The sequence below is a fragment of the Panulirus ornatus genome, chromosome 38 (genome assembly GCF_036320965.1).
Source record: "Panulirus ornatus isolate Po-2019 chromosome 38, ASM3632096v1, whole genome shotgun sequence".
Taxonomy (NCBI): Eukaryota; Metazoa; Arthropoda; class Malacostraca; order Decapoda; family Palinuridae; genus Panulirus; species Panulirus ornatus.
The window spans coordinates 27,500,069-27,524,170 of NC_092261.1; the positions used below are offsets into that span (position 1 = coordinate 27,500,069).

Here is a 24,102-nt window from a genome sequence, read left to right on the forward strand (position 1 = left end):
AAGATTGACCAAGAGATATATGTGTCGAGCTGGAGGGAACGAGGAGAAGAGGGAGACCAAATTGGAGGTGGAAAGATGGAGTGAAAAAGATTTTGTGTGATCGTGCCTGGTTCAATCCATTGACAGCACGTCGACCCCGGTATAACCACATTGTTCCAATTCACTCCTATTCCTTGCACGCCTTTCATCTCCTCATGTCAGAGCCCCTATCACTCAAATCGTTTTTCACTCCATCTTCCCACTCCAATTTGTCTCCATTCTCCTCGTTTCCTCCACCTCTGACACACATATCCTCTTGGTCAATATTTCCTCACTCATTCTCTCCATGTGACCAAACCATTTCAAAACACCCTCTCCTGCTCTTTCAACCACTCTCTTTTTATTACCACACATCTCTCTTACCCTATTTTTACTTAATCGATCAAACCACCTCACCAACCAATATTGTCCTCAAACATCTCATTTCCACACATTCCACCCTCCTGCACACAAAGGCCCTCAAAGGCCCAGTCCTCTGTTCTTAACGCTACCACCGCGCCTAATGTGGAAATGGCGAATATTATGTAACAAAAAAAATAATATATCCCTGGGGATGGGAAAAAGATACTTCCCACGCATTCCTCACATGTCGTAGAAGACGACTAAAGGGGACAGGAACGAGGGGCTAGAAAACCCTCCCCTCCTTGTATTTTAAACTTTCTAAAAGGCGAAACAGAAGAAGGTCACGTGGGAAGTGCTCATCCCCTCGAAAGGCTCAGATTGGCATTCTAAACGTGGATGGATGTAACCAAGATAAAAAAAAGGGAGAGATAGGTATATGTTTGAGGAAAGGAACCTGGATGTTTGCCCTGAGTGAAATAAAGCTCAAGGTAAAGGGGGAAAAGTGGTTTTGGCAGTGTCTTGTTATAAAGTCAGGTGTTAGTGAGAGGACAAGAGTAAAGGGAAGGAGTAGCACTACTCCTGAAACAGGAGTGGTGGAGTAATGTATAGAGTGTAAGAAAGTAAACTGTAGATTGATATGGGTAAAACTGAAAGTGGATGGAGAGAGATGGGTGATTGTTGGTGCATATGCACCTGGGCAAAAAAAGAAAGATCATGAGAGGCAAGTGTTTTGGAGCAGCTGAATGAGTGTGTTAGTGGTTTTGATGCACAAGACCGGTTTATAGTATGGGTGATTTGAATGCAAAGGGAGTAATGTGGCAGTTGAGGGAATAATTGGTGTACATGGGGTGTTCATTGTTGTAAATGGAAATGGTGAGGAGCTTGTAGATTTATGTGCTAAAAAAGGACTGGTGATTGGGAGCACCTGGTTTAAAAAGAGAGACATACATAAGTATGCATATGTAAGTAGGAGAGATGGCCAGAGAGCGTTATTGGATTACGTGTCAATTGATAGGCGTGCGATAGAGAGACATTTAGATGTTAATGTGCTGAGAGGTGCAACTGGAGGGATGTCTCATCATTATCTTGTGGAGGTGAAGGTGAAGATTTGTATGGGTTTTCAGAAAAGAAGAGAGAGTGTTGGGGTGAAGAGAGTGGTAAGTAAGTGAGCTTGGGAAAGGGGACTTGTGTGAGGAAGTACCAGGAGAGACCAAGTGCAGAATAAAAAAGGTAGAACGAAGGACGTAAGGATGGGGAGAATGGGAGTATTTAGGGAAGCAGATGGTTTGCGCAAAAGAGCTGTTGCATGAGAAGCGTGTGAGGTGGCAGAATTAGAAAGTGTAGCGAGTGGTAGGGTGAAGAAGTAAGATTATTAGTGAAAACAGGGATTTGGACGATTTTTGCTGGAAATAGTGCAAATGAGTGGGAGATGTATAAAAGAAAGAGGCAGGAGGTCAAGAGAAAGGTGCAAGAGGTGGAAAAGTGGGCAAATGAGAGTTTGGGTGAGAGAGTATCATTAAATCTTAGGGAGAATAAAAGATGTTTTGTAAGGAGGTAAATAAAGTGCATAAACAAGAGAACAAATTGGAACTTCAGTAAAGGGGCTAATGGGGAGGTGATAACAAGTAATGGTGATGTGAGGAGATGGAGTGAGTATTTTGAAGGTTTGTTGAATGTGTTTTATGGTATGTTTGAAGGAATAGTGGTTCCAACAATGTGTATGGTTGCGAGGCATGGGCAATGGATAGAGTTGTGTGTAGGAGGTGGATGTGCTGGAAATGAGATGTTTGAGGACAATATGTGGTGTGAGGTGGTTTGATCGAGTAAGTAATGTAAGGGTAAGAGAGATGTGTGGAAATAAAAAGAGCGTGGTTGAGAGAGCAGAAGAGGGTGTTTTGAAATGGTTTGGCACATGGAGAGAATGAGTGAGGAAGAATTGACCAAGAGGATATATGTGTCGGAGGTGGAGGGAACGATGGAGAAGGGGAGACCAAATTGGAGGTGGAAAGATGGAGTGAAAAAGATTTTGTGTGATCGGGGCCTGAACAATGCAGGAGGGTGAAAGGACGGGCAAGGAATAGAGTGAATTGGATCATGTTGGTATACAGGGATTGACGTGCTGTCAGTGGATTGAACAAGGCATGTGAAGCATTTGGGGAAACCATGGAAAGCTGTGTAGGCATGTGTATGCATTAATGCGCGGTGTGTGACAGTGTGTCCATGTGACAATGGTATGGGGGGGGGGTGTTTGGCCATTTGCTTGTGCGATGGGTTCCTTAGCGACATACCTCTGAATAACGCGGGAGTACAGCGTACATTGTATAATAAAAAAGAAAATAAAAATATATATATATATATATATATATATATATATATATATATATATATATATATAATATATATATATACATATATACATATATATATAAAGTGTGTGAAAGAAGAAAGTTAAGAGTAAATGTGAATAAGAGCAAGGTTATTAGGTACAGTAGGATTGAGGGTCAAGTCATTTGGGAGGTAAGTTTGAATGAAGAAAAACTGGAGGAAGTAGAGTGTTTTAGATATCTGGGAGTGGAATCTGGCAGTGGATGTAACCATGGAAGCGGAAGTGGATCATAGGGTGGGGGAGGGGCGAAAATTCTGGGAGCCTTGAAGAATGTGTGGAAGTCGAGAACATTATCACGGAAAGCAAAAATGGCATGTTTGAAGGAATAGTGGTTCCAACAATGTTGTATGGTTGCGAGGCGTGGGCCATGGATAGAGTTGTGCGCAGGAGGATGGATGTGCTGGAAATGAGATGTTTGAGGACAATGTGTGGTGTGAGGTGGTTTGATCGAGTAAGTAACGTAAGGGTAAGAGAGATGTGTGGAAATAAAAAGAGCGTGGTTGAGAGAGCAGAAGAGGGTGTTTTGAAATGGTTTGGGCACATGGAGAGAATGAGTGAGGAGAGATTGACCAAGAGGATATATGTGTCGGAGGTGGAGGGAACGAGGAGAAGAGGGAGACCAAATTGGAGGTGGAAAGATGGAGTGAAAAAGATTTTGTGTGATCGGGGCCTGAACATGCAGGAGGGTGAAAGGAGGGCAAGAATAGAGTGAATTGGAGTCATGTGGTATACAGGGGTTGACGTGCTGTCAGTGGATTGAAGCAAGGCATGTGAAGCGTCTGGGGTAAACCATGGAAAGCTGTGTAGGTATGTATATTTGCGTGTGTGGACGTGTGTATGTACATGTGTATGGGGGGGGGGGTTGGGCCATTTCTTTCGTCTGTTTCCTTGCGCTACCTCGCAAACGCGGGAGACAGCGACAAAGTATAAAAAAAAAAATAAAAATATATATATATATATATATATATATATATATATATATATATATATATATATATATATATACATATATACATATATATATAAAGTGTGTGAAAGAAGAAAGTTAAGAGTAAATGTGAATAAGAGCAAGGTTATTAGGTACAGTAGGATTGAGGGTCAAGTCATTTGGGAGGTAAGTTTGAATGAAGAAAAACTGGAGGAAGTAGAGTGTTTTAGATATCTGGGAGTGGATCTGGCAGTGGATGTAACCATGGAAGCGGAAGTGGATCATAGGGTGGGGGAGGGGGCGAAAATTCTGGGAGCCTTGAAGAATGTGTGGAAGTCGAGAACATTATCACGGAAAGCAAAAATGGGCATGTTTGAAGGAATAGTGGTTCCAACAATGTTGTATGGTTGCGAGGCGTGGGCCATGGATAGAGTTGTGCGCAGGAGGATGGATGTGCTGGAAATGAGATGTTTGAGGACAATGTGTGGTGTGAGGTGGTTTGATCGAGTAAGTAACATAAGGGTAAGAGAGATGTGTGGAAGTAAAAAGAGCGTGGTTGAGAGAGCGGAAGAGGGTGTTTTGAAATGGTTTGGGCACATGGAGAGAATGAGTTAGGAAAGATTGACCAAGAGGATATATGTGTTGGAGGTGGAGGGAACGAGGAGAAGTGGGAGAACAAATTGGAGGTGGAAAGATGGAGTGAAAAAGATTTTGTGTGATCGGGGCCTGAACATGCAGGAGGGTGAAAGGAGGGCAAGGAATAGAGTGAATTGGATCGATGTGGTATACCGGGGTTGACATGCTGTCAGTGGATTGAATCAGGGCATGTGAAGCATGTGGGGTAAACCATGGAAAGCTGTGTAGTTATATATATTTGCGTGTGTGGACGTATGTATATACATGTGTATGGGGGTGGGTTGGGCCATTTCTTTCGTCTGTTTCCTTGCGCTACCTCGCAAACGTGGGAGACAGCGACAAAGCAAAAAAAAAAAATATATATATATATATATATATATATATATATATATATATATATATATATATATATATATATATCAATCACATAATGACCTCCATTATGTGTGTGTATATGTTTGTGTATAGGGATATCGTGTTATACACTCGAGATGCAGCCCTGGAGAAAGAGCTTTAAATGAATTAGCTTTGAACAGGCTTACTATTATATATGTGATATGGACATACATTTTTGACAGCATTATTTCTTACCTATGATTCTCCCATTTTCATCTCTAAGTGTGATACTTTTTCTCAACACTATCACTGGCAAATGTATCTACAGACATTATGGGTATAGTTAATTCACAATGTTTTGCTTTAGATGATGAATGAAGGAAGTTAGATATTGAACATTAATGCATATATTCAAAGTAAAGAAGCACATGGAGCTTAGTACTGATTGGACTAGAGTATTCTAAATGTGTCATTCACCAATGGTCCAGTTAACATAAAGAAAAATGTGACCATTTCATTTGAATTGCAATTTGTCATAGAATTACAAAAAGAAGAAAAAATCTCGGTAGCAAATCAGTTCAATTAAACAAAAAAAAAAAAAAACAGAACTCTGTAGTGAATCAGCTTGTAACAGAAAGGATGGAGTGAAAAAGATATTTGGTGATCAAGATCTGAACATGCAGGGGGATTAAAGGCATGCAAGGAATAGAGTGAATTGGAACGATGTAGTGTACCGTGGTCAACATGCCGTCAATGGACTGAACCAGGGCTTGTGAAAAATCTGGGGTAAATCATGGAAAGATCTGTGGCCTTGATGTGGATAGGGAGCTGTGGTTTCAGTGTATCACACATGACAGCTAGAGACTGATTATGAGTGAATGTCTCCTTTTTTGTCTGTTTTCCTGGCACTATCTCGCTGATTCAGAGGGTGACGATGCTGTTCCCTTTGGGGCAAGGTGGCACCAGGAATGGATGAAGGCAAGCAAGTATGAATAAATACATGTGTATGTATGTATATGTATGTGTGTGTATATGCAAGTATATGTGCATGTATGTATGTATGTATGTATGTATGTATGTATATGAGTGGATGGGCCTTTCTTCATCTGTTTCATGGCAAGGCTCAGTAAAACTTAGTTGATGAAACAGTGTATATTCTCATCAAAGAACTTCTCACTTCAAGAAGTCCATCCTTTTCCTGCTACTGAGTGTATTGTAGTCTTGATGTTAGATTACTATAAAAGGGGTCCTGGAGTTATATATATATATATATATATATATATATATATATATATATATATATATATATATATATATATATATATTATATATATTATCCCTGGGGATAGGGGAGAAAGAATACTTCCCACGTATTCCCTGCGTGTCGTAGAAGGCGACTAAAAGGGGAGGGACGGGGGGCTGGAAATTCTCCCCTCTCCTTTTTTTTTTTAATTTTCCAACAGAAGGAACAGAGAAGGGGGCCAGGTGAGGATATTCCCTTAGAGGCCCAGTCCTCTGTTCTTAACACTACCTTGCTAATGCGGGAAATGGTGAATAGTTTGAAAGATATATATATATATATATATATATATATATATATATATATATATATATATATATATATATATATTAATCATTTTAGGTTTTGCTATAAGGTATCATATATGAAAAACGATATCATGAGAATGAATATTTCCTCATCTTCAAATCCTATTACTTCAGAGCCTAGCATGCAAATTTTGGTCTACTAATGATAATTTATTCATTTTTGTGTCTTAATTCCTGTGTATATTTGATAAATAGCAGAATCTAACTTTTAATAGCTTTATATGTTTCAGTTTTAGTATTCTTGTTATCAAATTTGCACTTATAGGCAGTTGCATTTAGATATTTTTGATACTTTTGGTCCCTTCTTTGCCAGACTTTTCTGTTTTTGGCTTTTATCATGTATTTTAGTTTTGTCAGATATTTATCAGATTTAGTATGCTTCATTTTTGCATTTGAAATAATAATTCATACCTTGATTAGATGTTTTAACATACATACCAAACATTCAGTTTTAATGATTATCCCATCAAAAATATAATCATCTTTGCTCATGAATAGTTACTACTATTGCTGATATTGTATAAGTATTGGATCAGAGTCCTGCTTTTTGCCTTGGTCATAAGAGTTCCAACATATGTAATCCAGATTCATTTTGCCCAAATGACTTATTTTTCCTTTTGCAGTTTCTTTCATCTTCGGGCTGGTTTCTCTTTTCTCTCTAATCAGGTTTTAAACTCTTTCCCCTTAATTAACAATGATTATTCTTCAGTATACTAGTAATCTATTTTCTCATTATTCTTCTCAGATTCTCTCTCTCTCTCTCTCTCTCTCTCTCTCTCTCTCTCTCTCTCTCTCTCTCTCTCTCTCTCTCTCTCTATCACAATGCCAGTCTTCTTAGCCCCTTCTCTTTATACCAATCCATCCCTTATTCCTGTTTCTTACTACCTTTGTCAAGCCACTATAAATGATCTGGTGCAGTGCGAGTGGGTGATGAGTATCTGTGCTGGTGTGGTGCAGGAGGGCAGCTGTGGTTCGTGGACGAGTTGTGACACGAGCAGGCAGGGGCGTGGTGGGCTTTAGGGTGTCTACCAGTGAGAATTTGGAGGGATTCACACTCACAAGACGTGATGGATGGTTTGATATGATGGTCAATGGAGGTGGAGCAGTTACCCTGTCCTTTGGCAAGCCTCCCTTCAGCCACAAAACGGTGAGAACTTGTTTTTATTCATTGAGAAATATTTATTTTGTATTTGAAGTAGTTTTTGTATCATTGATTTTTTTGTAACCGAAGAGGTAGTAATTGCAAAGTGAGGACTTTCAGCCTCTAAATTTTTTTTTCACCTTTTGAATAGTTATCATTTATTGTTATCACATAAGTTTAGAAGGTTGATACGTGGTGATGTATTGAGGACCTAAGCTGAAATATTCTTCCCCTTATGATCTCTAGCAGATATAGATGAAATTGTGAAACCTTTACATACTTCCAAATTTCTGGTAATATCAACATGATCATAGAACCAGAAAAGCATTGATAGTTTAATCCTCTTAATGCATCCAGACAGATATTTATGCAAGCACCGAGCCTGGTTGATGACAGTGCATGATCATTTTTCCCCACAGTCGATCATTTTCCAGAAATGCCAATGAGAGCACCTTTGCATTAGTTTTCTAGGAAGGAAATTGAGCAGCATTTAGCGAGATTTGGAGGTCCATGGAGATGTTTTTATATGATTTGAGAATGACAGTTTTTTTCTATTGAGTAGTACAAATTCATGTACACTGGTACTTTCAGCATGCATAGAGATAGTGTTGCCCATGCCCACCTGACTTTGGCAATACTGTGTCTGACTGGTGTTGCAGGTAATTTTACTGACTATTAAAGTTTTGCTTTTAAGAAAAAATTTTTAATGAATGACATTGTTTATAACAAAAAAGAAATATGTAAGATGAAACAATACTCGGTAATTAGTGTTCCAGTGGAGGTAAAATAAACGATGAAACTTTCTCAGTGAAAACTTGATACACAGGTCTTGCTGTCACACTTTTTGGTATATTGTTTTGCAACATCTACTAAGTTTTTACATGTTATTAACACAATGAAAATATTGGAATGAACATACTTCTGAATTGTTTTTATTTTATTATTTCTGTATGAATAACTTTGGAAAAACAACTTGAATGAAACAACTTGAAAGATATGAATTTTGAGGGTTAGAAGAGATAGCATAGTAGGATATTAAAGGGCAAGGGAAAACTGAATCTTCTCATTTTGTTATAGCCCCCAAAGAACTATATTGCTCTTAGGGATTATTTAAAGGAAGTAAGGTTCTCTCATATTTAGAGCCTTCCCCTCTCCAGGCTATTGAGTCTAAGATGATTTAAGGAATGTCATATTATTTCATTTTCAGGGCCTACCCACTCATCAGGCTGTAAAGTCCTAAGATAATTTAAGGGAAGTCAGATTATCCAGTTTTCAGGATCCCCCCCCCCCCCCCCCCCTTAGGCTATTGATGTCTGAGATAATTTAAGGAAAGTCAGGTCTTATTTTTAGGAATATCTAAAGAAAAATCATCTTTCTTCCTTTGCAGGCTCCCTGAACTATGAGTTTCTAGGGCATGAACCCCCATTAATTTGGTACTGTTGATAATTTATGAATCAACAAGATTTTTTAATATACTTTTTCGCTGTCTCTGCGTTAGCGAGGTAGTGCAAGGAAACAGACGAAAGAATGGCCCAACCCACCCACATACACATGCATATACATGCGCGTCCACACACACACACACACACACACACACACACACACACACACACACACACACACACACATATACATACCTATACATTTCAATGTATACATATATATACATACACAGACATATACATATATACACATGTACATAATTCATACTTGCTGCCTTTATTCATCCCTGTCGCCACCTCACCACAAATGAAATGACACCCCCTCCTCCCACATGCGCACAAGGTAGCTTTAGGAAAAGACAACAAAGGCCACATTCGTTCACACTGTCACTAGTTTTCATGTATAATGCACCGAAACCACAGCTTCCTTTCCACATCCAGGCCCCACAAAACTTCCATGGTTTACACCAAATGCTTCACATGCCTTGGTTCATTCCATTGACAGCATGTTGATCCTGGTATACCACATCGTTCCAATTCACTCTATTTCTTGCATACCTTTCACCCTCCTGCATGTTCAGGCCCTGATTGCTCAAAATCTTTTTCACTCCATCCTTCCACCTCCAATTTGGTCTCCCACTTCTCGTTCAATCCACCCCTGACACATATACCCTCTTTGTCAATCTTTCCTCAGTCATTCTCTCCATGTGACCAAACCACTTCAATATACCCTCCTCTGCTCTCTCAACCACACTCTTTTTATTACCACACATCTCTCTTACCCTTTCATTACTTACTTGATAAAACCACCTCACACTACATATTGTCCTCAAACATCTCATTTCCAACACATCCATCTTCCTCAGCACAACCCTATCTATAGGCCATGCCTCGCAACCATATAACATTATTGGAACCACTATTCCTTCAAGCATACCCATTTTTGCTTTCCAAGATAATGTTCTCGCCTTCCACACATTCTTCAATGCTCCCAGAACCTTTGCTCCCTCCCCCACCCTGTGACTCACTTCTGTTTCCATGGTTTCATCTGCTGCCAAATCCACTCCCAGATGTCTAAAACACTTCACTTCCTTCAGTTTTTCTCCATTTAAACTTACCTCCCAATTGACTTGTCCCTCAACCCTACTGTACCTGATAACCTTGCTCTTATTCACATTTACTCTCAGCTTTCTTCTTTCACACACTTTACCAAACTCAGTCACTAGCTTCTGCAGTTTCTCACCTGAATCGGCCACCAGCGCTGTATCATTAGTGAACAACAACTGACTCACTTCCCAAGCCCTCTCATCCACAACAGACTGCATAGTTGCCCCTCTTTCCAAAACTCTTGTGTTCACCTCCCTAACAACCCCATCCATAAACAAATTAAACAACCATGGAGACATCATGCACCCCTGCCGCAAACCGACATTCACTGGGAACTAATCACTTTCCTCTCTTCCTACTTGTACACATGCCTTACATCCTTGATAAAAACTTTTCACTGCTTCTAGCAACTTCCCTCCCACACCATGTACTCTTAATGCCTTCCACAGAGCATCTCTATCAACTCTATCATATGCCTTCTCCAGATCCATAAATGCTACATACAAATCTATTTGCTTTTCTAAGTATTTCTCACATACATTCTTCAAAAGCAAACACCTGATCCACACATCCTCTACCACTTCTGAAACCACACTGCTCTTCCCCAATCTGATGCTCTGTACATACCTTCTCTCTCTCAATCAATAACCTCCCATAGAATTTCCCAGGAATACTCAACAAACTTATACCTCTGTAATTTGAACACTCATCTTTATCCCCTTTGTCTTTGTGCAGTTGCACTATGCAAGCATTCCACCACTCCTCAGGCACTTCACCATTAGCCATATATACATTGAATATCCTCACCAACCAGTCAACAACAGTCACCCCCTTTTTTATAAATTCCACTGCAATACCATTCAAACCCGCTGCCTTGCCAGCTTTCATCTTCCACAAAGCTTTCACTACCTCTTCTCTGTTTACCAAACCATTCTCCCTGACCCTTTTACTTCGCACACCACCTCATCCAAAACACTCTATATCTGCCACTCTATCATCTAACACATTCAACAAACCTTCAAAATACTCACTCCATCTCCTCACACCACCACTACTTATTATTACCTCCCCATTAGCCCCCTTCACCAATGCTCCCATTTGTTCTCTTGTCTTATGCAATTTATTTACCTCCTTCCAAAACATCTTTTTATTCTCCCTAAGGTTTAATGATACTCTCTCACCCCAACTCTCATTTGCCCTCTTTTTCACCTCTTGCACCTTTCTCTTGACCTCCTGCCTCTTTCTTTTATATATCTCCCCGTCATTTACACTATTTCCCTGCAAGAATCGTCCAAATGCCTCTCTCTTCTCTTTCACTAATAATCTTACTTCTTTATCCCGCCACTCACTACCCTTTCTAATCTGCCCACCTCCCACGCTTCTCATGCCACAAGCATCTTTTGCTCAAGCCATCACTGCTTCCCTAAATATATCCCATTCCTCCCCCACTCCCCTTACATCCTTTGTTCTCACCTTTTTCCATTCTGTACTTAGTCTCTCCTGGTATTTCCTCACACAAGTCTCCTTCCCAAGCTCACTTACTCTCACCACTCTCTTCACCCCAACATTCTGTCTTCTTTTCTGAAAACCTCTACAAATCTTCACCTTTGCCTCCACAAGATAATGATCAGACATCCTTCCAGTTGCACCTCTCAGCACGTTAACATCCAAAAGTCTCTCTTTCACTTGCCTACAAATTAACACGTAATCCAGTAATGCTCTCTGTCTATCTCTCCTACTTACATATGTATACTTATGTATATCTCTTTTTAAACCAGGTATTCCCAGTCACCAGTCCCTTTTCAGCACATAAATCTACAAGCTCTTCATCATTTCCATTTACAAAACTGAATACTCCATGTCCACTAATTATTCCCTCAACTGCCACATTACTCTCATTTGCTTTCAGATCACCAATCACTATAACCTGGTCCCGCGCATCAAAACTGCTAACACACTCACTCAGCTGCTCCCAAAACACTTGCCTCTCATGATCTTTCTCCTCATGCCCTGGGGCATAGGCACTAATAATCACCCATCTCTCTCCATCAACTTTCAGTTTTACCCATTATCAATCTAGAGTTTACTTTCTTACACTCTATCACATACTACCACAACTCCTGTTTTAGAAGTGCTACTCCTTCCTTTGCTCTTGTCCTCTCACCAACCCCTGACTTTACTCCCAAAACATTTCCAAACCACTCTTCCCCTTTACCCTTGAGCTTCATTTCACTCAGAGCCAAAACATCCAGGTTCCTTTCCTCAAACATACTACCTATCTCTCCTTTTTTCTCATCTTGGTTACATCCACACACATTTAGACACCCCAATCTGAGCCTTCGAGGAGGATGAGCACTCCCCACGTGACTCCTTCTTTTTCCCCATTTAGAAAGTTGAAATACAAGGAGGTGAGGGTTTCTAGCCCCCCGCTCCTGTCACCTTTAGTCGCCTTCTATGACGCGTGGGGAATGCATGGGAAGTATTTTTCCCCTATGCCCAGGGATACAGTATGAAATAATGGTAGCAACAGATAAACTACATAATAAGAAGTATGACTTCATCATCAGTCCAGCACAGTCAGTTAATATCTGTTAATGATTTATAAATGAACAGGATGTTAGCGATGGATAAGCTACATAGAAAGAAGCATGGCTGTTCTAAATCAGTCAAGTTTAGTTGCAATGCTACAAGGCTGTATTGGCTTCTGCCAATAATCCCATACAAAGTGGGAGTGTTAGGTTGCAGTTGGATATTGGCTAATTCTTCAGAAGTGATTCAAAAACATTTTTAAAGTATTTGTAATGTTTTTAGATTGAAGGATATTGTAATGATAATGAATAGATAGAAATACTTGCTTAGCTTTTAGTGCCAAGCAAAAATTGCTGCTTCAAGCTGCTGCTTAAAAGAGAGTTATGATGTACTTGTGCAGGAAAGTACCCACCTCCATATGCTTGGGTTATTCTGAGTAACAACTGATAAAGAATTGATGATTAATTGATGACTGAAAATAATCAAGGCACAGCATTGGGCACAAAACTGATAAAGGTAAGGAAAAAAACAAAGGTTGATGGAAAGAAACACTCATTGGCTGAGAGGTATTTCTGTGCTATATTATTGTTGGCTTGGACATCTCCCATGCTTGCAGTCTCCCTGTTCAAAAAGTTCTTTTTCTAGAAATAATTCTATTGCATAGTATTTGATTTAGGATGGATTGCCAAACATTTCATTAAATTGCAGTCAGATAAAACACACAATGTTCCTATATCTTGAATATGTGTTTGGTTAAGGTGCAAGGAAAAAATGTCACTGAGTGATGCTTGAGTATACATTTCTTTTGACAACCCCATTCTCCCAGACCCTTGCAGAGCTCAGATTAATTTGTACTTTTTTTTTCTTTTACTCTTTTCTTTTACCCAAGACTGACTTGATTGGGGTATGTTTGGATGTTTGGTTGTGACATGTCAGCCACTACAAAAAATTAATAATGATAATCTCTTTTCCTATGGGTCATGAGGCTTTATGATTGAGCCTTGCATTGTTTACTCATTTAACCCCCTAATGCCTCTAGATCAATATTTATGCAAGCCAAGCAGTGCCTCTAGATGGATGTTTGTGAACTGAGTTTCATGCCTTAATTTCAAGTTATGGATAATTACAAGTAATTAAGCTAATTTGTAAATAGGTAATTTTCTCTTGTATGCTCTATTCTGCTGTATATAGCAATTCTTTATCACTCTTTAATTGTGGTTGTGAAATGATAGTTGTTTAGAAATATTGTTTATTTTGTTTATATGCTATATATGTTTGCCTTTGGGAAACACTGCACTGGAGTTCCCTTCTGCCATTGTCCTGTCAAGGGTGAGGCACGAAAGGCTAAGAAGCAACACTAGAGTTCACAATTATGCCGGGAGGGTAAAAGGGATGAATGATTAAGGGTGATGTCTCTAAGTGTTAATGGGAAAGTAAAAAGAGGGAGCTTGTGGAGAACTTTAAAAGATAATGTTTGTGTGTGCTGGGGATTTCAGATTCCCATACCCTTGGGCAGGGTGTATGGAGAGAAAAAGGGGATGATGAAAGCAAGTTGTGGGAGGACGTGGAAGGAGGATTGGTATGGACAGAAATTAATGACAATTATCTGGAAAGAGGGAAAGAAGAATGTGCAATTGCACAGTCATCAATAGTATGGGAAGGTGATATAGAACATGGATGGAATGAATCAAAGGTAATACAGGTAAAAGGAAAGATTGGAAATGTGAAGTATGCATGGATATGGGTATATGCACCTGTGAATAAGACTACTATGCAAAGTAGAATGAAAGGAAGCATTTCTAGAGAAATTTGAATAACTGTATGAATAGGTTTGAGAAGGAGAGGAAAGCTGTTGTAATGTGTGATATGAATGCGAAGGTGGGATATGTTGAAATAGGTGAGATAACTGGTAAATGGGGAGTGCCTGGAGTAAATGAGAATGGAAGCTATCTTGTGGATGTCTGTGCTGAGAGTGGTTAATGTCTTGTAAAAACTTTTTTGTTTGCACAAGATTATTCACAAATATACATTGATGACCATCTCACTTCGCACACCACCTCAACCAAAATGCCCTATATCTGCCACTCTGTCATCAAACACTTTCAACAAACTTTCAAAATTCTCACTCCATCTCCTGCTTATTTCACCGCTACTTTTTATTACCTCCCCATTAGCTCCCTTCACCAATTTTCTTATTTGTTCTCTTGTCTTATGCACTTTATTTACCTCTTTCCAAAACATCTTTTTATTCTCCCTAAAATTTAATGAGATTCTCTCACCCAAACTCTCATTTCCCCTCTTTTTCCCCTCATGCACCTTTCTCTTGACCTCCTGCCTCTTTCTTTTATACATCTCTTCTCTTTCACAGACAATCTTACTTCTTCATCCCGCCACTCACTACCCCTTCTAATCTGCCCACCTCCCAATTTTTTCATGCCACAGGCATGCTGAAGTTGGTGACTGAGTTTGTTAAAGTGTGTAAAACAAGAAAGCTGAGAGTAAATGTGAATAAGAGGAAGATTATAAGGTTCAGTAGGGTTGAGGGACAAGTTAGTTGGGGAGGTAAGTTTGAATGGAGAAAAAACTGGAGGAAGTGAAGTGTTTTAGATATCTGGGAATAGATTTAGCAGCGGATGGAGCCGTGGAAGCGGAAGTGAGTCACAGGGTGGGGAGGGGGCAAAGGCTCTAGGAGCATTGACGACTGTGTGGAAGGCGAGAATGTTACCTCGGAGAGCAAAAATGGGTATGTTTGAAGAAAGAGTGGTTCCAACAATGTTATATGGTTGTGAGGCATGGGCTACAGATAGGGTTGTGTTGGAAATGAAATGTTTCAGGACAAGATGTGGTGTGAGGTCGTTTGATCGAGTAAGTAATGGAAGGGTAAGAGAGATGTGTGGTAATATAAAGAGGGTGGTTGAGAGAGCAGAAGAGGGTGTTTTCAAATGGTTTGGTCCCATGGCGAGAACAAGTGACTAAAGATTGATGATTGCACCCTCTCCCCCGACAAATGATCGAGGTAGAGCTAGGAAAAGACAACAAAGGACACATTCGTTCGCACTCAGTCTCTAGCTGTCATGTAATAATGCACTGAAATCACAGCTTCCTTTCCACATCCAGGCCCCAGGTCTGTTTACCCCAGACGCTTCACATGCCCTGGTTCAATCCATTGACAGCACGTCAACCCCAGTATACCACATCGTTCCAGTTCACTCTATTCCTTGCACGCCTTTCACCCTCCTGCATGTTCAGGCCCCGATCACTCAAAATCTTTTTCAATCCATCTTTCCACCTCCAGTTTGGTCTCCCACTTCTCCTCGTTCCCTCCACCTCAGATACATATATCCTCTTGGTCAATCTTTCCTCACTCATTCTCTCCATGTGACCAAACCATTTCAAAACACCCTCTTCTGCTCACTCAACCACACTCTTTTTATTACCACACATCTCTCTTACCCTTACATTACTTACTCGATCAAACCACCTCACACCACATATTGTCCTCAAACATCTCATTTCCAGCACATCCATCCTCCTCTGCTCAACTCTATCCATAGCCTATGCCTCGCAACCATACAACATTATTGGAACCACCATTCCTTCAAACATACCCATTTTTGCTTTCCGAGATAATGTTCTCGACTTCGACACATTCGTCAAGGATAGCAGAATTTTCGCCCCCACCCCCACCCTATGATTCACTTCCGCTTCCATGGTTCCATCCGCTGCCAAATCCACTCCCAGATATCTAAAACACTTCACTTCCTCCAGTTTTTCTCCATTCAAACTTACCTCCCAATTGACTTGACCCTCAACCCTACTGTACCTAATAACCTTGCTCTTATTCACATTTACTCTCAACTTTCTTCTTTCACACACTTTACCAAACTCAGTCACCAGCTTCTGCAGTTTCTCACATGAATCAGCCACCAGCACTGTATCATCAGCGAACAACTGACTCATTTCCCAAGCTCTCTCATCCACAACAGACTGCATACTTGCCCCTCTTTCCAAAACTCTTGCATTCACCTCCCTGACAACCCCATCCATAAACAAATTAAACAACCATGGAGACATCACACACCCCTGCTGCAAACCTACATACACTGAGAACCAATCACTTTCCTCTCTTCCCTAAATGCACACATACCTTACATCCTCGATAAAAACTTTTCACTGCTTCTAACAACTTGCCTCCCACACCATATATTCTTAATACCTCCCACAGAGCATCTCTATCAGCTTTATCATATGCCTTCTCCCGATTCATAAATGCTACATACAAATCCATTTGCTTTTCTAAGTATTTCTCACATACATTCTTCAAAGCAAACACCTGATCCACACATCCTCTACCACTTCTGAAACCACACTGCTCTTCCCTGATCTGATGCTCTGTACATGCCTTCACCCTCTCAATCAATACCCTCCCATATAATTTACCAGGAATACTCAACAAACATATACCTCAGTAATTTGAGCACTCACTCTTATCCCCTTTACCTTTGTACAGTGGCACTATGCAAGCATTCCGCCAATCCTCAGGCACCTCACCATGAGTCATACATACATTAAATAACCTTACCAACCAGTCAACAATACAGTCACCCCCTTTTTTAATAGATTCCACTGCAATACCATCCAAACCTGCTGTCTTGCCGGCTTTCATCTTCCGCAAAGCTTTTACTACCTCTTTTTCTGTTTACTAACTCATTTTCCCTAACCCTCTCACTTTGCATACCACCTCGACCAAAACACCCTATATCTGCCACTCTATCATCAAACTCATTCAACAAACCTTCAAAATACTCACTCCATATCCTTCTCACATCACCACTACTTGTTATCACCTCCCCATTAGCCCCCTTCACTGAAGTTCCCATTTGCTCCCTTGTTTTACTCACCTTATTTACCTCCTTCCAGAACATCTTTTTCTTCTCCCTAAAATTTAATGATACTCTCTCACCCCAACTCTCATTTGCCCTCTTTTTCACCTCTTGCACCTTTCTCTTGACCTCCTGCCTCTTTCTTTTATACATCTCCCACTCATTTGCATTTTTTCCCAGCAAAAATCATCCAAATGCCTCTCTCTTCTCTTTCACTAATAATCTTACTTCTTCATCCCACCACTCACTACCCTTTCTAATCGACCCACCTCCCACGCTTCTCATGCCACAGGCATCTTTTGCGCATGCCATCAGTGCTTCCCTAAATACATCACAGTCCTCCCCCACTCCCATTACCTCCTTGGTTCTCACCTTTTTCCATTCTGTACTCAGTCTCTCCTAGCACTTCCTCACACAAGTCTCCTTCCCAAGCCCACATACTCTTACCACTCTCTTCACCCCAACATTCTCTCTTCCTTTCTGAAAGCCTCTAAAAATCTTCACCTTTGCCTCCACAAGATAAAGATTAGACATCCCTCCAGTTGCACCTCTCAGTACATTAACATCCAAAAGTCTCTCTTTCGCACGCCTATGTATTAACGCTTAATCCAATAACGCTCTCTGGCCATCTCTCCTACTTACATACGTATACTTATGTATACGTATGTATTCCCAATCACCAGTCCTTTTTCAGAACATAAATCTACAAGCTCTTCACCATTTCCATTTACAGCACTAAACGCCCCATGTATACCAATTATTCCCTCAGTTGCTACATTACTCACCTTTGCATTCAAATCTCCAAACACTATAACCCGGTCTTGTGCATCAAAACCACTGACACACTCATTCAGCTGCTCCCAAAACACTTGCCTCTCATGATCTTTCTTCCCATGCCCAGGAGCATATGAACTAATAATCACCCATCTCTCTCCATCAACTTTCGGTTTTACCCATATCAATCTAGACTTTACTTTCTTACATTCTATCACATACTCCCACAACTCCTGTTTCAGGAGTAGTGCTACTCCTTCCCTTGCTCTTGTCCTTTCACTATATATATATATATATATATATATATATATATATATATATATATATATATATATATATATATGTGTGTGGATGTAACCAAGATGTGAAAAAAGGAGAGATAGGTAGTATGTTTGAGGAAAGGAACCTGGATGTTTTGGCTCTGAGTGAAACGAAGCTCAAGGGTAAAGGGGAAGAGTGGTTTGGAAATGTCTGGGGAGTGAAGTCAGGGGTTAGTGAGAGGACAAGAGCAAGGGAAGGAGTAGCAATACTCCTGAAACAGGAGTTGTGGGAGTATGTGATAGAATGTAAGAAAGTAAATTCTCGATTAATATGGGTAAAATTGAAAGTTGATGGAGAGAGGTGGGTGATTATTGGTGCATATGCACCTGGGCATGAGAAGAAAGATCATGAGAGGCAAGTGTTTTGGGAGCAGCTAAATGAGTGTGTTAGCGGTTTTGATGCACGAGACCGGGTTATAGTGATGGGTGATTTGAATGCAAAGGTGAGTAATGTGGCAGTTGAGGGAATAATTGGTATGCATGGGGTGTTCAGTGTTGTAAATGGAAATGGTGAAGAGCTTGTAGATTTATGTGCTGAAAAAGGACTGATGATTGGGAATACCTGGTTTAAAAAGCGAGATATACATAAGTATACTTATGTAAGTAGGAGAGATGGCCAGAGAGCGTTATTGGATTACGTGTTAATTGACAGGCGTGCGAAAGAGAGACTTTTGGATGTTAATGTGCTGAGAGGTGCAACTGGAGGGATGTCTGATCATTATCTTGTGGAGGCTAAGGTGAAGATTAGTATGGGTTTTCAGAAAAGAGGAGTGAATGTTGGGGTGAAGAAGGTGGTGAGAGTAAGTGAGCTTGGGAAGGAGACCTGTGTGGGGAAGTACCAGGAGAGACTGTGTACAGAATGGAAAAAGGTGAGAACAATGGAAGTAAGGGGAGTCGGGGAGGAATGGGATGTATTTAGGGAATCAGTGATGGATTGCGCAAAAGATGCTTGTGGCATGAGAAGAGTGGGAGGTGGGCTGTTTAGAAAGGGTAGTGTGTGGTGGGATGAAGAAGTAAGAGTATTAGTGAAAGAGAAGAGAGAGGCATTTGGACGATTTTTGCAGGGAAAAAATGCAATTGAGTGGGAGAAGTATAAAAGAAAGAGACAGGAGGTCAAGAGAAAGGTGCAAGAGGTGAAAAAAAGGGCAAATGAGAGTTGGGGTGAGAGACTATCAGTAAATTTTAGGGAGAATAAAAAGATGTTCTGGAAGGAGGTAAATAGGGTGCGTAAGACAAGGGAGCAAATGGGAACTTCAGTGAAGGGCGTAAATGGGGAGGTGATAACAAGTAGCGGTGATGTGAGAAGGAGATGGAATGAGTATTTTGAAGGTTTGTTGAATGTGTCTGATGACAGAGTGGCAGATATAGGGTGTTTTGGTCGAGGTGGTGTGCAAAGTGAGAGGGTTAGGGAAAATGATTTGGTAAACAGAGAAGAGGTAGTAAAAGCTTTGCGGAAGATGAAAGCCGGCAAGGCAGCAGGTTTGGATGGTATTGCAGTGGAATTTATTAAGAAAGGGGGTGACTGTATTGTTGACTGGTTGGTAAGGTTATTTAATGTATGTATGACTCATGGTGAGGTGCCTGAGGATTGGCGGAATGCGTGCATAGTGCCATTGTACAAAGGCAAAGGGGATAAGAGTGAGTGCTCAAATTACAGAGGTATAAGTTTGTTGAGTATTCCTGGTAAATTATATGGGAGGGTATTGATTGAGAGGGTGAAGGCATGTACAGAGCATCAGATTGGGGAAGAGCAGTGCGGTTTCAGAAGTGGTAGAGGATGTGTGGATCAGGTGTTTGCTTTGAAGAATGTATGTGAGAAATACTTAGAAAAGCAAATGGATTTGTATGTAGCATTTATGGATCTGGAGAAGGCATATGATAGAGTTGATAGAGATGCTCTGTGGAAGGTATTAAGAATATATGGTGTGGGAGGCAAGTTGTTAGAAGCAGTGAAAAGTTTTTATCGAGGATGTAAGGCATGTGTACGTGTAGGAAGAGAGGAAAGTGATTGGTTCTCAGTGAATGTAGGTTTGCGGCAGGGGTGTGTGATGTCTCCATGGTTGTTTAATTTGTTTATGGATGGGGTTGTAAAGGAGGTAAATGCAAGAGTCCTGGAAAGAGGGGCAAGTATGAAGTCTGTTGGGGATGAGAGAGCTTGGGAAGTGAGTCAATTGTTGTTCGCTGATGATACAGCGCTGGTGGCTGATTCATGTGAGAAACTGCAGAAGCTGGTGACTGAGTTTGGTAAAGTGTGTGGAAGAAGAAAGTTGAGAGTAAATGTGAATAAGAGCAAGGTTATTAGGTACAGTAGGGGTGAGGGTCAAGTCAATTGGGAGGTGAGTTTGAATGGAGAAAAACTGGAGGAAGTGAAGTGTTTTAGATATCTGGGAGTGGATCTGTCAGCGGATGGAACCATGGAAGCGGAAGTGGATCATAGGGTGGGGGAGGGGGCGAAAATTTTGGGAGCCTTGAAAAATGTGTGGAAGTCGAGAACATTATCTCGGAAAGCAAAAATGGGTATGTTTGAGGGAATAGTGGTACCAACAATGCTGTATGGTTGCGAGGCGTGGGCTATGGATAGAGATGTGCGCAGGAGGATGGATGTGCTGGAAATGAGATGTTTGAGGACAATGTGTGGTGTGAGGTGGTTTGAGCGAGTAAGTAACGTAAGGGTAAGAGAGATGTGTGGAAATAAAAAGAGCGTGGTTGAGAGAGCAGAAGAGGGTGTTTTGAAATGGTTTGGGCACATGGAGAGAATGAGTGAGGAGAGATTGACCAAGAGGATATATGTGTCGGAGGTGGAGGGAACGAGGAGAAGAGGGAGACCAAATTGGAGGTGGAAAGATGGAGTGAAAAAGATTTTGTGTGATCGGGGCCTGAACATGCAGGAGGGTGAAAGGAGGGCAAGAAATAGAGTGAATTGGAGTCATGTGGTATACAGGGGTTGACGTGCTGTCAGTGGATTGAAGCAAGGCATGTGAAGCGTCTGGGGTAAACCATGGAAAGCTGTGTAGGTATGTATATTTGCGTGTGTGGACGTGTGTATGTACATGTGTATGGGGGGGGGGGGCCATTTCTTTCGTCTGTTTCCTTGCGCTACCTCGCAAACGCGGGAGACAGCGACAAAGTATAAAAAAAAAAAAAAAAAAAAAAAAAAAAAAAAAAAAAATATATATATATATATATATATTTTTTTTTTTTTTTTTCTATGCTTTGTCGCTGTCTCCCGCGTTTGCGAAGGTAGCGCAAGGAAACAGACGAAAGAAATGGCCCAACCCCCCCCCATACACATGTATATACATACGTCCACACACGCAAATATACATACCTACACAGCTTTCCATGGTTTACCCCAGACGCTTCACATGCCTTGATTCAATCCACTGACAGCACGTCAACCCCGGTATACCACATCGCTCCAATTCACTCTATTCCTTGCCCTCCTTTCACCCTCCTGCATGTTCAGGCCCCGATCACACAAAATCTTTTTCACTCCATCTTTCCACCTCCAATTTGGTCTCCCTCTTCTCCTTGCTCCCTCCACCTCCGACACATATATCCTCTTGGTCAATCTTTCCTCACTCATCCTCTCCATGTGCCCAAACCACTTCAAAACACCCTCTTCTGCTCTCTCAACCACGCTCTTTTTATTTCCACACATCTCTCTTACCCTTACGTTACTCACTCGATCAAACCACCTCACACCACACATTGTCCTCAAACATCTCATTTCCAGCACATCCATCCTCCTGCGCACAACTCTATCCATAGCCCACGCCTCGCAACCATACAACATTGTTGGAACCACTATTCCTTCAAACATACCCATTTTTGCTTTCCGAGATAATGTTCTCGACTTCCACACATTCTTCAAGGCTCCCAGAATTTTCGCCCCCTCCCCCACCCTATGATTCACTTCCGCTTCCATGGTTCCATCCACTGCCAGATCCACTCCCAGATATCTAAAACACTTCACTTCCTCCAGTTTTTCTCCATTCAAACTCACCTCCCACTGACTTGACCCTCAACCCTACTGTACCTAATAACCTTGCTCTTATTCACATTTACTCTTAACTTTCTTCTTCCACACACTTTACCAAACTCAGTCACCAGCTTCTGCAGTTTCTCACATGAATCAGCCACCAGCGCTGTATCATCAGCGAACAACAACTGACTCACTTCCCAAGCTCTCTCATCCCCAACAGACTTCATACTTGCCCCTCTTTCCAAAACTCTTGCATTTACCTCCCTAACAACCCCATCCATAAACAAATTAAACAACCATATATATATATTTTTTCTTTTTTTTTTTTTTGCTTTGTCGCTGTCTACCGCGTTTGCAAGGTAGCGCAAGGAAACAGACGAAAGAAATGGCCCAACCCACCCCCATACACATGTATATACATACGTCCACACACGCAAATATACATACCTACACAGCTTTCCATGGTTTACCCCAGACGCTTCACATGCCCTGATTCAATCCACTGACAGCACATCAACCCCGGTATACCACATTGCTCCAATTCACTCTATTCCTTGCCCTCCTTTCACCCTCCTGCATGTTCAGGCCCCGATCACACAAAATCTTTTTCACTCCATCTTTCCACCTCCAATTTGGTCTCCCTCTTCTCCTCGTTCCCTCCACCTCCGACACATATATCCTCGTGGTCAACCTTTCCTCACTCATTCTCTCCATGTGCCCAAACCATTTCAAAACACCCTCTTCTGCTCTCTCAACCACGCTCTTTTTATTTCCACACATCTCTCTTACCCTTACGTTACTTACTCGATCAAACCACCTCACACCACACATTGTCCTCAAACATCTCATTTCCAGCACATCCATCCTCCTGTGCACCACTCTATCCATAGCCCACGCCTCGCAACCATACAACATTGTTGGAACCACTATTCCTTCAAACATACCCATTTTTGCTTTCCGAGATAATGTTCTCGACTTCCACACATTCTTCAAGGCTCCCAGAATTTTCGCCCCCCTCCCCCACCCTATGATCCACTTCCGCTTCCATGGTTCCATCCGCTGCCAGATCCACTCCCAGATATCTAAAACACTTTACTTCCTCCAGTTTTTCTCCATTCAAACTCACCTCCCAATTGACTTGACCCTCAACCCTACTGTACCTAATAACCTTGCTCTTATTCACATTTACTCTTAACTTTCTTCTTTCACACACTTTACCAAACTCAGTCACCAGCTTCTGCAGTTTCTCACATGAATCAGCCACCAGCGCTGTATCATCAGCGAACAACAACTGACTCACTTCCCAAGCTCTCTCATCCCCAACAGACTTCATACTTGCCCCTCTTTCCAAAACTCTTGCATTCACCTCCCTAACAACCCTATCCATAAACAAATTAAACAACCATGGAGACATCACACACCCCTGCCACAAACCTACATTCACTGAGAACCAATCACTTTCCTCTCTTCCTACACGGACACATGCCTTACATCCTCAATAAAAACTTTTCACTGCTTCTAACAACTTGCCTCCCACACCATATATTCTTAATACCTTCCACAGAGCATCTCTATCAACTCTATCATATGCCTTCTCCAGATCCATAAATGATACATACAAATCCATATGCTTTTCTAAGTATTTC

The 24,102-nt window shown here is 41.1% G+C and overlaps 1 protein-coding gene across 1 annotated transcript in view; it reads left to right on the plus strand.

Annotated features, from left to right (window-relative positions):
- The first annotated feature begins 7,101 nt into the window (after window positions 1-7,101).
- LOC139760933 (teneurin-m-like) overlaps window positions 7,102-24,102 on the plus strand; it is a 395,107-nt gene continuing 378,106 nt past the window's right edge. The window contains exon 1 of the mRNA XM_071684709.1: window positions 7,102-7,422. Coding sequence (XP_071540810.1) covers window positions 7,357-7,422 — 66 coding nt within the window. The 5' untranslated portion in view covers window positions 7,102-7,356. The remainder of the gene's footprint in view (window positions 7,423-24,102) is intronic.